The sequence below is a fragment of the Bufo bufo genome (genome assembly GCF_905171765.1).
Source record: "Bufo bufo chromosome 2 unlocalized genomic scaffold, aBufBuf1.1 SUPER_2_unloc_1, whole genome shotgun sequence".
NCBI lineage: Eukaryota > Metazoa > Chordata > Amphibia > Anura > Bufonidae > Bufo > Bufo bufo.
Genome location: NW_024399972.1, coordinates 175,631 through 187,228, shown reverse-complemented (window position 1 = coordinate 187,228; position 11,598 = coordinate 175,631). Strand labels below are relative to the sequence as shown.

At 53.2% G+C, this 11,598-nt stretch overlaps 2 protein-coding genes across 2 annotated transcripts; both read right to left on the bottom strand.

Annotated features, from left to right (window-relative positions):
* Positions 1-8,247: 8,247 nt before the first annotated feature.
* Positions 8,248-8,937, bottom strand: LOC120982813 (histone H2B type 2-F). The gene has a single exon (XM_040412995.1). The coding sequence runs from the start codon at positions 8,796-8,798 to the stop codon at positions 8,418-8,420; it is 381 nt and encodes a 126-aa protein (XP_040268929.1). The 5' UTR covers positions 8,799-8,937; the 3' UTR covers positions 8,248-8,417.
* A 1,355-nt stretch (positions 8,938-10,292) lies between these two features.
* Positions 10,293-10,722, bottom strand: LOC120982812 (histone H2A type 1-like). The gene has a single exon (XM_040412993.1). It carries the CDS (start codon positions 10,684-10,686, stop codon positions 10,294-10,296), a length of 393 nt encoding a protein of 130 aa, XP_040268927.1. The 5' UTR covers positions 10,687-10,722; the 3' UTR covers position 10,293.
* Positions 10,723-11,598: the final 876 nt, after the last annotated feature.

Sequence of the window (11,598 nt, the reverse complement as noted above, 5' to 3'; positions counted from 1 at the left end):
TATTGGGGGAGGATTTATTGCATGCTGTCCCAATTTGACTGCTAGGAGTGTAAACCTATTCGTATGGTTTCCTATTCAACTGTCTACAGCATTCATATGCTTGAGGAGGATTTATATGCTGCTTCGGTTCGGTGATTGTGGTGTCTGCCAGAGTGCTTGGAAACCTCAGGAAAACGCTAGGAGCACCTGTCAACGGAGGTACTCAGTCGGGGTGCCAGGTGATCCGTTAGAGACACCTTAAAAACCAAGAAAGGTCTCTGACTCCTCCTGCTTCCTCTTCTGCTGCAGTCGTGGCCTCTTCATCCACCTCTGGAGTGACAGTGCCACCTGCCACCCCGCAGAGGATCTGCAGGCAACACCACCACCTGGGTCACCAAGCATCTCCACAATGTCCCACGGAAGCGTTCAGCTCTCCATATCCCAAACGCTGGAGAGGAAGAGGAAGTACCCCCCCTACCCACCCACGATCCCTGCCCTGAATGCCAGCATTTCTATATTACTGGCCTTTGAAATGCTGTCATTCCGTCTGGTGGAGACGGAGAGTTTTAAAGGCCTTATGGCGGTGGCTGTCCCACAGTATGTTGTTCCCAGCCGCCACTACTTCTCCAGGAGAGCCATCCCTTCCCTGCACAACCAAGTGGGGGACAAAATCAGGTGTGCACTGCGCAACGCCATCTGTGGCAAGGTGCACCTGACTACGGATACGTGGACCAGTAAGCACGGTCAGGGCCGTTATATCTCCATAACAGCACACTGGGTAAATGCAGTGGCGGCTGGGCCTGAGGCGGATAGCAGTTTGGCGCATGTCCTTCCACCACCGAGGATTGCAGGGCGCTTCAGTTTGCCTCCTGTTGCTTCCTCCTCCTACTCCGCTTCCTCATCCTCTACCGGCTCCTCATCCGGTCAGCGTAACCCCTTCACCACCAACTTCAGCACAGCCAGGGGTAAACGACAGCAGGCAGTGTTAAAACGTATCTGTTTGGGGGACAAACCCCACACCGCGCAGGAGCTGTGGATGGGCTTAGAACAACAGACCGACGAGTGGTTGGTGCCGGTCAGCCTCAAGCCCGGCCTGGTGGTGTGCGATAATGGGCGAAATCTCGTAGCAGCTCTGGGACTAGCCGGTTTGACGCACATCCCTTGCCTGGCGCATGTGCTGAATTTGGTGGTGCAGAGATTCCTTAAACATTACCCTTATATGTCAGAGCTGCTGCATAAAGTGCGGGCCGTCTGTGCGCGCTTTCGGCGTTCTCACCCTGCTGCTGCTCGCCTGTCAGCGCTGCAGCGTAACTTCGGCCTTCCCGCTCACCGCCTCATATGCGACGTGCCCACCAGGTGGAACTCCACCTTGCACATGCTGGACAGACTGTGAGAGCAGCAGCAGGCCATAGTGGAGTTTCAGCTGCAGCACGCACGGGTCAGTCGCTGTGCGGAACAGCACTACTTTACCACCAATGACTGGGCCTCCATGCGGGACCTGTGTGCCCTGTTGCGCTGTTTCGAGTACTCCACCAACATGGCCAGTGCCGATAACGCCGTTCTCAGCGTTACTATCCCGCTTCTATGTCTCCTTGAGAAAACACTTAGGCCTCATGCACACGACTGTTTTTTTTTTACGTCCGCAAAAACGGGGTCCGTTATCCGTGACCGTTTTTTCGTCCGTGGATCTTCCTTGATTTTTGGAGGATCCACGGACATGAAAATAAAGTCGTTTTGGTGTCCGCCTGGCCGTGCGGAGCCAAACGGATCCGTCCTGAATTACAATGCAAGTCAATGGGGACGGATCCGTTTCACGTTGACACAAAATGGTGCAATTTCAAACGGATTCGTCCCCCATTGACTTTCAATGTAAAGTCAGGAGTTAATATACCATCGGATCTGAGTTTTCTCCAATCTGATGGTATATTTTAACTTGAAGCGTCCCCATCACCATGGGAACGCCTCTACGTTAGAATATACTGTCGGATATGAGTTAGATCTGAAACTCAAATCCGACAGTATATTCTAACACAGAGGCGTTCCCATGGTGATGGGGACGCTTCAGGTTAGAATACACTAAAAGAACTGTGTACATGACTGCCCCCTGCTGCCTGGTAAGTGCTGCCAGGCAGCAGGGGGCAGCCCCCCCCGTAGTTAACACATTGGTGGCCAGTGTGGCCGGCCCCCCCCTCCCTCCCCTGTAGTTAACTCATTGGTGGCCAGTGCGGCCGGCCCCCCCCTCCCCTGTAGTTAACTCGTTGGTGGCCAGTGGGCGCCCCTCTCCCTCCCCTGTAGTTAACTCGTTGGTGGCCAGTACGGCTGGCCCCCCTCCCTCCCCTGTAGTTAACTCGTTGGTGGCCAGTGGGCCCCCCCCTCCCTCCCCTGTAGTTAACTCGTTGGTGGCCAGTGGGCCCCCCCTCCCTCCCCTGTAGTTAACTCATTGGTGGCCAGTGGGCCCTCTCCCCTCCCTCCCCCTCCTAATTAAAATCTCCCCCCTATCATTGGTGGCAGCGGAGAGTACCGATCGGAGTCCCAGTTTAATCGCTGGGGCTCCGATCGGTAACCATGGCAACCAGGACGCTACTGCAGTCCCGGTTGCCATGGTTACTTAGCAATTTGTAGAAGCATTATACTTACCTGCGAGCTCCGATGTCTGCGTCCGGCGGGGAGCTCCTCCTACTACTGGTAAGTGACAGGTCTGTGCGGCGCATTGCTTAATGACCTGTCACTTACCAGTAGGAGGAGCTCCCGGCCGGACGCAGACATCGGAGCTCGCAGGTAAGTATAATGCTTCTACAAATTGCTAAGTAACCATGGCAACCGGGACTGCAGTAGCGTCCTGGTTGCCATGGTTACCGATCGGAGCCCCAGCGATTAAACTGGGACTCCGATCGGTACTCTCCGCTGCCACCAATGATAGGGGGGTGATTTTAATTAGGAGGGGGAGGGAGGGGAGAGGGCCCACTGGCCACCAACGAGTTAACTACAGGGGAGGGAGGGGGGGGGCCCACTGGCCCTTAACGAGTTAACTACTGGGGAGGGAGGGGGGCCGGCTGCACTGGCCACCAACGAGTTAACTACAGGGGAGGGGGGGGCACTGGCCACCGACGAGTTAACTACAGGGGAGGGGGGGCCGGCCGCACTGGCCACCAATGAGTTAACTACAGAAGAGGGGGGGGGGGGCGGCCGCACTGGCCACCAATGAGTTAACTACAGGGGGGGGGGGGGGCCCCCTGCTGCCTGGCAGCACTTACCAGGCAGCAGGGGGCAGTCATGTACACAGTTCTTTTAGTGTATTCTAACCTGAAGCGTCCCCATCACCATGGGAACGCCTCTGTGTTAGAATATACTGTCGGATATGAGTTTCAGATCTAACTCATATCCGACAGTATATTCTAACATAGAGGCGTTCCCATGGTGATGGGGACGCTTCAAGTTAAAATATACCATCAGATTGGAGAAAACTGTGTTAGAATATACTGTCGGTTCTGAGTTTTCACGAAGTGAAAACTCAGCTCTGAAAAAGCTTTTATGCAGACGGATCTTCGGATCTGTCTATATGAAAGTAGCCTACGGACACGGATCACGGACACGGATGCCAATCTTGTGTGCATCCGTGTTCTTTCACGGACCCATTGACTTGAATGGGTCCGTGAACCGTTGGCCGTGAAAAAAATAGGACAGGTCTTATTTTTTTCACGGCTAGGAAACACGGATCACGGATGCGGCTGCAAAACGATGCATTCTCCGATTTTTCCACGGACCCATTGAAAGTCAATGGGTCCGCGAAAAAAAAAACGGAAAACGGCACAATGGCCACGGGTGCACACAACGGTCGTGTGCATGAGGCCTTAAGGCGATGATGGAAGAGGATGTGGCACAGGAGGAGGAAGAGGGATCATTTCGTAGGGTTTCCGGCCAGTCATTCCCAAGTGGCTCCGAGGGTGGGTTCCTGCACCCACAAACCCAAGGTACACAATTGCCCAGCCAGGGCACAGTTCTGGAGGATGACGAGGTGGAGGATGAGGAGGAGGAGATGGAGGAGGAGGAACCATGTTCACAGCAGGGTGGCACCCAGACCAGCTCATGGCCATCACTGGTGCGTGGCTGGGGGGATACAGAGGACACAGACGATACACCTCCCACAGAGGACAGCTTTTCGTTGCCTCTGGGCAGCCTGGCACACATGAGCGATTACATGCTGCAGTGTCTCCGCAACGACCGCCGAATTGCCCACATTCTAACTTGTGCTGATTCCTGGGTGGCCACGTTGCTGGATCCCCGTTACACGGACAACGTACCGTCCTTAATTCCCTCACTGGAGCGTGATCGTAAGATGCGCGAGTACAAGCGCACGCTGGTAGACGCGCTGCTGGTGGCATTCATTGTCCCCATTGACTTCAATGGGGTTTGGGTTCGGGGTCAAGTTCGGGTCCCGAACTCTAACTTTTTTGTGAAGTTCGGCCGACCTCGAACATCCAGGTGTCCGCTCAACTCTATTTGTCACTAAACATTTTGGAAGGAAAGGCGAGTTCTCTCAGGGGTATCTGTGCCCCCAGCCGCACCGAGCACCCGCTCTGGCCGGGCAGGGAAGCATGTCCATGGAAAACTCGCCCAGTTGGGGCCACACATCAAGTTTGCATGCCCAGAAGTCCAGGAGATCTTGGATCATGGGTTACAGGGTGCAGTCCAAGTATGTCACCGCCTGCTGGTTCAGGTTCTGCTGGAGCTGGGCGGTTTCTTCAGAGGGCGGCTGAAGAAAGCTGCTCATTATAGACGGAAGTTGATGCATATGATGCTGGTGATGCTTCTATCCCCCCCCCATCCCCCCCACACACACAACAGCCCCCCCAGTAAGACCTTAATGAGGACCGCCTGGTAAAATGGAGGCTGTACTATAGTGTGAAGGCTGAAATCTGTAGGCTGTAATAAAATGTGGAGACTGGTAATATGGAGGCTGTAATGTAATGTGGAGGCTGTAATATCATGTGGAGACTGGTAATATGGAGGCTGTAATGTGGGGGCTGTAATATAATATGGAAGCTATAATGTAATGTGAAGGCTATAATATAATATGGAGGCTGTAATATAATGCGGAGGCTGTAATATAATGTAAAGGCTGTAATATAATGTGGAGGTTGTAATATCATGTGGAGACTGGTAATATGGAGGCTGTAATATAATGTGTAACCTGGTAATATGGAGGCTGTAATATAATGTGGAGCCTGGTAATATGAAGGCTGTGATATAATGTGAAGCCTGGTAATATGGAGGCTGTAATGTAATGTGGAGCCTAGTAATATGGAGGCTGTAATATAATGTGGAAGCTGTAATATAATATGGAGGCTGTAATTTAATGTGGAGGCTGTAATATAATGTGGAGCCTGGTAGTATGGAGGCTGTAATAAAATGTGGAGGCTGTAATATAGTATGAAGTCTGTAATATAATGTGGAGGCTATAATGTAATGTGGAGGCTGTAAATAAGGAGGCTGTAATATAATGTTGAGGATAATAATATAATATAGAGGCGTTAATATAATGCAGAGGATATAATGTAATTTACAGGCTGGTAATATGGAGGTTGTCAATTAATGTGGAGGCTGTGATGTAATGTGGAGGCTGAAAATATGGAGGCTGTAACATAATGTTTAAGCTGTGATGTGATGTAGATGTGATGTAGAGGCCGGTAATACAGAGGCTGTAATATAATGTGGAGGCCAGTAATGTAATATAATATGGAGACTGTAATGTAGAGGCCGGTAATATGGAAGCTGTAATATAATGTGTAGGCCAGAAATGAAATATAGAGGCTGTAATGTAATGTGGAAGCTGGTAGTATGGAGGCTGTAATGTAATGTAGAGGCTAGTTATATGGAGGCTGTAATGTAATCTGGAGGCTGAATATATGGAGGCTGTAACATAATGTTTAGGCTGTGATGTAATGGAGGACAGTAATATGGAGTCTGCAATATAATGTGGAGGCTGTAATGTAATGTGGAGGCTGTAATATAATTTGGAGGCTGTAATGTAATGCAGAGGCTGGTAATATTAAGGCTGTGATGTAATGTGGAGGCTGGTAGTATGGAGGCTGTAATATAATGTAATGTGGAGGCTGGTAGTATGGAGGCTGTCATATAATGTGGAGGCTGTGATGTAATGTTTAGGCCGTGATGTAATGTAGAGGCCGGTAATATGGAGTCTGTAATATAATGTGGAGGCCGGTAATTTAACATGGAGACTGTAATGTAGAGGCCGTTAATACGGAGGCTGTAATATAACATGGAGGCTGGTAATATTTAGGCTGTAAAATAATGTGGAGGCTATAATCTAATGTAGAGGCAGTAATATGTTGTTGAGGTTGATAATATAATATGGAGGCTGTAATATAATTTGAGGGCTGCAATGTAATGCAGAGGCTGGTAATATGAAGGCTGTAATATAATGTAGAAGCTGTGATGTAATGTGGAGGCTGTTAGCATGGAGGCTGTAATGTAATGTGGAGGCTGGTAATGTAACATGGAGACTGTAATGTAGAGGATGGTAATACGGAGGCTGTAATATAATGTGGAGGCCGGTAATGTAACATGGAGGCTGTAATGTAATGTGGAGGCTGACAATTTTTAGGCTGTAATATAATGTGGAGGCTATAATGTAATGTAGAGGCTGTAATATGTTGTTGAGGTTGATAATAGGTAATATGGAGGCTGTGATGTAATGTGGAGGCCATTAATATGGAGGCTGTAATATAATGTAGATGCTGTAAATATGGAGGCTGTAATATAATGTTGAGGATGATAATATAGAGGCTGTGATGTAATGTGGAGACTATAATGTAATGTGGAGGCTTTAAATATGGAGGCTGTAATATAATGTTGAGGTTGATAATATAATATGGAGGCTGTAATATATTGTGGAAGCTGTAATATAATATGGAGGCTGTAATATAATGCGGAAGCTGTAATATTATATGTAGGCTGTAATGTAATGTGGAGGCTGTGATATTATGTGGAGCCGGGTAATGTAGAGGCTGGTAGTATGGAGGCTGTAATGTAATGTAGAGGCTGGTAATATGGAGGCTTTAATATAATGTGGAGGAAGATAATGTAATATGGAGGCTGTAATAGAAACATAGATGTAATATGGAGGCTGTAATGTAATGCAGAGGCTGTAATAGAATGTGGAGGCTGGTAGTATGGAGGCTGTAATATAATGTTGAGGTTGATAATATAATATAGAGACTTTATTTTAATGCGAAGGATATGATGTAATTTACAGGCCGGTAACATGGAGGCTGGAAAATGAAAACCACCAGCACTTCTGAGCTCAGCCAATCAGAGCTGGAGGGCGGGGCCTGGAGTTCAGGAACAGCCCCGCCCCCAGAAAGGCAGCCCCGCCCATGCTCCATATAAAGGAGGGCTCTGGGCTGAGCAGTCACTGCTCTCTGCTCCTCACACCTAGAAGATGTCTGGTCGCGGTAAAGGAGGGAAAGGGCTCGGGAAAGGCGGCGCTAAGCGGCACAGGAAGGTGCTCCGTGATAACATCCAGGGCATCACCAAGCCTGCCATCCGCCGCCTAGCTCGCAGGGGAGGCGTCAAGCGCATCTCCGGCCTCATCTATGAGGAGACTCGCGGGGTGCTGAAAGTCTTCCTGGAGAACGTCATCCGGGACGCCGTCACCTACACCGAGCACGCCAAGAGGAAGACCGTCACCGCCATGGACGTGGTCTACGCGCTCAAGCGCCAGGGCCGCACTCTCTACGGCTTCGGGGGTTAATGCTGCCGCCGCCTCCGTCCTCACAGCACAAAGGCTCTTCTCAGAGCCGCCCACATCTTCCCGGGGAGAAGCTACAATTCCTTCTGCGCTCCGCCATTGAGGGGTTAACACCGCCCGCACATCAGGAGATCAGCGGCGCCCTGTGCTCAGTACAGCCGGAGGTCTACAATACAGAAAGCCCCCAGCGATCGGTGTAAATCCCGAGCCCCGGGTGTTCTCCACCGCTTCTGTCCCCGGAGACTGAGGGGTTAATCCATCCCGCCAATGAGCGGCGCTGGTACAGGTCACATGACCGGCTTCACCTGTAAATCAGCCGGCGGGAAATTCAAAGGAGCCAATGAGCGACGAGATCCTGAGCTCTGCCAGCCAATAGCAGAGCTCTGGACCCCTCAGCCGTTATGTGCACCTAGGAGCGGAGCCTCGTCCTCCTGTCCTGCACTGAGCGGCCGCACAGCCTCTCTCCAGGGAGCGCCACACTGAGGATGATGGGAGTAGTGAATGGGCATGGAGGATTGTATTGTAACTTCCGATAGCGTTACCGCATCTCATCCAGCTGACAGGGAGGAAAACCGCAGCCACTGTGAGAGCGGGGAGACACGGGAGCAGCTCCGCTGGAGACAGGGTGGGGGCTCTGAGAAGAGCCTTTGGGTCCGGAGAGCGGCGCTCACTTGGCGCTGGTGTACTTGGTGACGGCCTTGGTGCCCTCGGAGACGGCGTGCTTGGCCAGCTCTCCGGGCAGCAGCAGGCGCACGGCGGTCTGGATCTCCCGGGAGGTGATGGTGGAGCGCTTGTTGTAGTGAGCCAGGCGGGAGGCTTCCCCTGCGATGCGCTCGAAGATGTCGTTGACGAAGGAGTTCATGATGCCCATGGCCTTGGAGGAGATGCCGGTGTCGGGGTGGACCTGCTTCAGCACCTTGTAGACGTAGATGGCATAGCTCTCCTTCCTGCTCTTCCTCCGCTTCTTGCCGTCCTTCTTCTGAACCTTGGTGACGGCTTTCTTGGAGCCCTTCTTGGGCGCTGGGGCGGATTTGGCGGGATCGGGCATTCTGACTGAAGACAAAATCTCGTCTGTTCTCCTCCTGCCACCGCAGCGGTATTTATACACGGGCCATGCAAATGAGCTGCTGCTGACTGCGCGCCGATCTACTGGAGGAGAGGGTCATGTGGTGTCTCCACTTCTCCCAATTGGCAGCCTCACATCCATTCTGCTAAACCGGGGGGCGGAGCAGAACTCACATCCATCCATTCAGATGAGCCGGGGGGAGGAGCACAGGAGGGGCGGGGCTCGCATCCATCCATTCAGCTGAGCCGAAGGGCGGGGCTAACATCTCTCTTCAGTCTATCAGGGCCTCTCTGCTCGGCTGATAACCGCCCCGCCCCCTGCTGGTAGTGATGCCGCCGCTGAGTGTACTGTGCGTGCAGGGGGGTCGTGCGCTGTATCCCTGGACACCAGCGCAGCGATGGAGCCGCTCTTCTCCGCACAGTGAATACGGGACTGTTCTCCCCTTCTCCGGTAGGAAGGTCCTGGGGAGCGGGAGAAGGCGGCCACTGACGGGTTAATACTGAGCAGGCTATGGGGGCGGGGCTATAGAACTAGTACCTTGGCTTTTGAAATTCCCGCTCAATTACCGTCCGGTAAGAATTCAGCGGCCGTGGACAAGCTCCGCCCCCCGGCTCATCTGAATGAATAGATATGAGCCCCGCCCCCCGGCTCATCTGAATGAATAGATATGAGCCCCGCCCCCCGGCTCATCTGAATGAATAGATATGAGCCCCGCCCCCCTGCTGCTCCGCCCCCGGCTCATCTGAATGAATAGATATGAGCCCCTCCCCTCCTGCTGCTCCGCCCCCCCATCTCCTGCTCTTCTCAGAGCCCCCACCTTCTCTAGGACGGAGCTGCCGCATTGTGTGAATACATGGAAGCCTCATGTCCGAGGCGGATTATTACCTCATTATAGATCACTGATCGGGAGGATGGGGGGAGTAGTGATCGGCCAGAGAGAAGGATGGGGGGAGTAGTGATTGGACACTTGAGGATGGGGGGAGGAATGATCGGCCAGAGAGCAGTTGGGCAATGAGGAGAATGAGGGAAGTAGTTATATGGTACTGAGGATGATTAGGGGAGTAGTGGTCAGCCAGTGAGGAGAATGAGGGGAGTAGTGATCTGCTAATGGATGGGTGAGAGCCCCGCCGTGCGCTCTATCCCCGGACACCAGCGCAGAGAAGGGGGCGGAGCTATAGAACAAGTGCTTTACAGTGATTGGCTGATCTCTGGCTTTTGAAATTCCCGCTCAATTACAGTCCGGTCAGAATCCAGCGGCCGTGGAGGAGCAGTCCATTACACACAGGGACGAACCCTCTACAGCAGCAATGTCTGCCCGTACTCGCAGCAGGTCAGGAGCGGTAAGTGCCCCTGTGTGACGCCTCCTCCTCCACAGCGGAGATTAGCGGCATCGCCAGCTCCTCAGTCGTACAGACCATGTGGGGGGCTCTTAGAAGAGCCTTTGGTTCCGGGGGGCACAGCAGCAGCACAGCCGGGCTCACTTGCTCTTGGCCGCCTTGGTGCTCTCGGTCTTCTTGGGCAGCAGCACGGCCTGGATGTTGGGCAGGACGCCTCCCTGGGCGATGGTGACGCCGCCCAGCAGCTTGTTGAGCTCCTCGTCGTTGCGCACGGCCAGCTGCAGGTGGCGGGGGATGATGCGGGTCTTCTTGTTGTCGCGGGCGGCATTGCCGGCCAGCTCCAGGATCTCGGCGGTGAGATACTCGAGCACAGCGGCCAAGTAGACGGGAGCGCCGGCGCCCACCCTCTGGGCGTAGTTGCCCTTGCGGAGGAGCCTGTGCACACGGCCGACCGGGAACTGGAGCCCTGCCCGGGAGGAGCGGGTCTTGGCCTTAGCCCGGACTTTGCCTCCTTGTTTGCCGCGTCCAGACATGGTTCTCTTCTCTGTACAGATGAGACTGACAGCCCCGCTCCGCCCGTCACTTCTTATACCCGGATGGCGCAGGAGAACTCCTCTGTGATTGGCCGAATCCAAACCCAGTTTTCAGCGCTAAATCCTGCAGCCAATGAGGAAGCAGATGACCTGGAAAGGCTTGTGAGGACACGCCCCCTTTTCTCCACCAATTGCCGGCCGCTCCCATAGCACCGGTGTATCCCCGAGTGCCCGGCTCTGTGGATCCATCCAGCCGCTCGTCCTTCACTACCTCCTCCCCCTCCTCAAGGGTCCAATCACTACTCCCCCCATCCTCCTCAGTGTCCAATCACTACTCCCCCCATCCTCGGTGTCCAATCACTACTCCCCCCATCCTCCTCAGTGTCCAATCACTACTCCCCCCATCCTTCTCACTGGCCGATCACTACTCCCCCCATCCTCAAGTGTCCAATCACTACTCCCCCCATCCTCAAGTGTCCAATCACTACTCCCCCCATCCTTCTCTCTGGCCGATCACTACTCCTCTCATCCTCCCGATCAGTGGTCTATAATGAGGTAATAATCCGCCTCGGACATGAGGCTTCCATGTATTCACACAATGCGGCAGCTCCGTCCCAGAGAAGGTGGGGGCTCTGAGAAGAGCGGGGGGCGGAGGAGGGGCGGGGCTCATATCCATCTAATCAGCCGAGCCGGGGGCGGAGCAGCAGAAGGGGCGTGGCTCACAGCCATTCAATCAGCTGAACCGGAGGGCGGAGCTAGTCCACGGCCGCTGAATTCGAACCGGACGGTAATTGAGCGGGAATTTCAAAAGCCAATGAACTAGTTCTATAGCCCCGCCCCCATAGCCTGCTCAGTATTAACCCGTCAGTGGCCGCCTTCTCCCGCTCCCTACTGGAGAAGGGGAGAACAGTC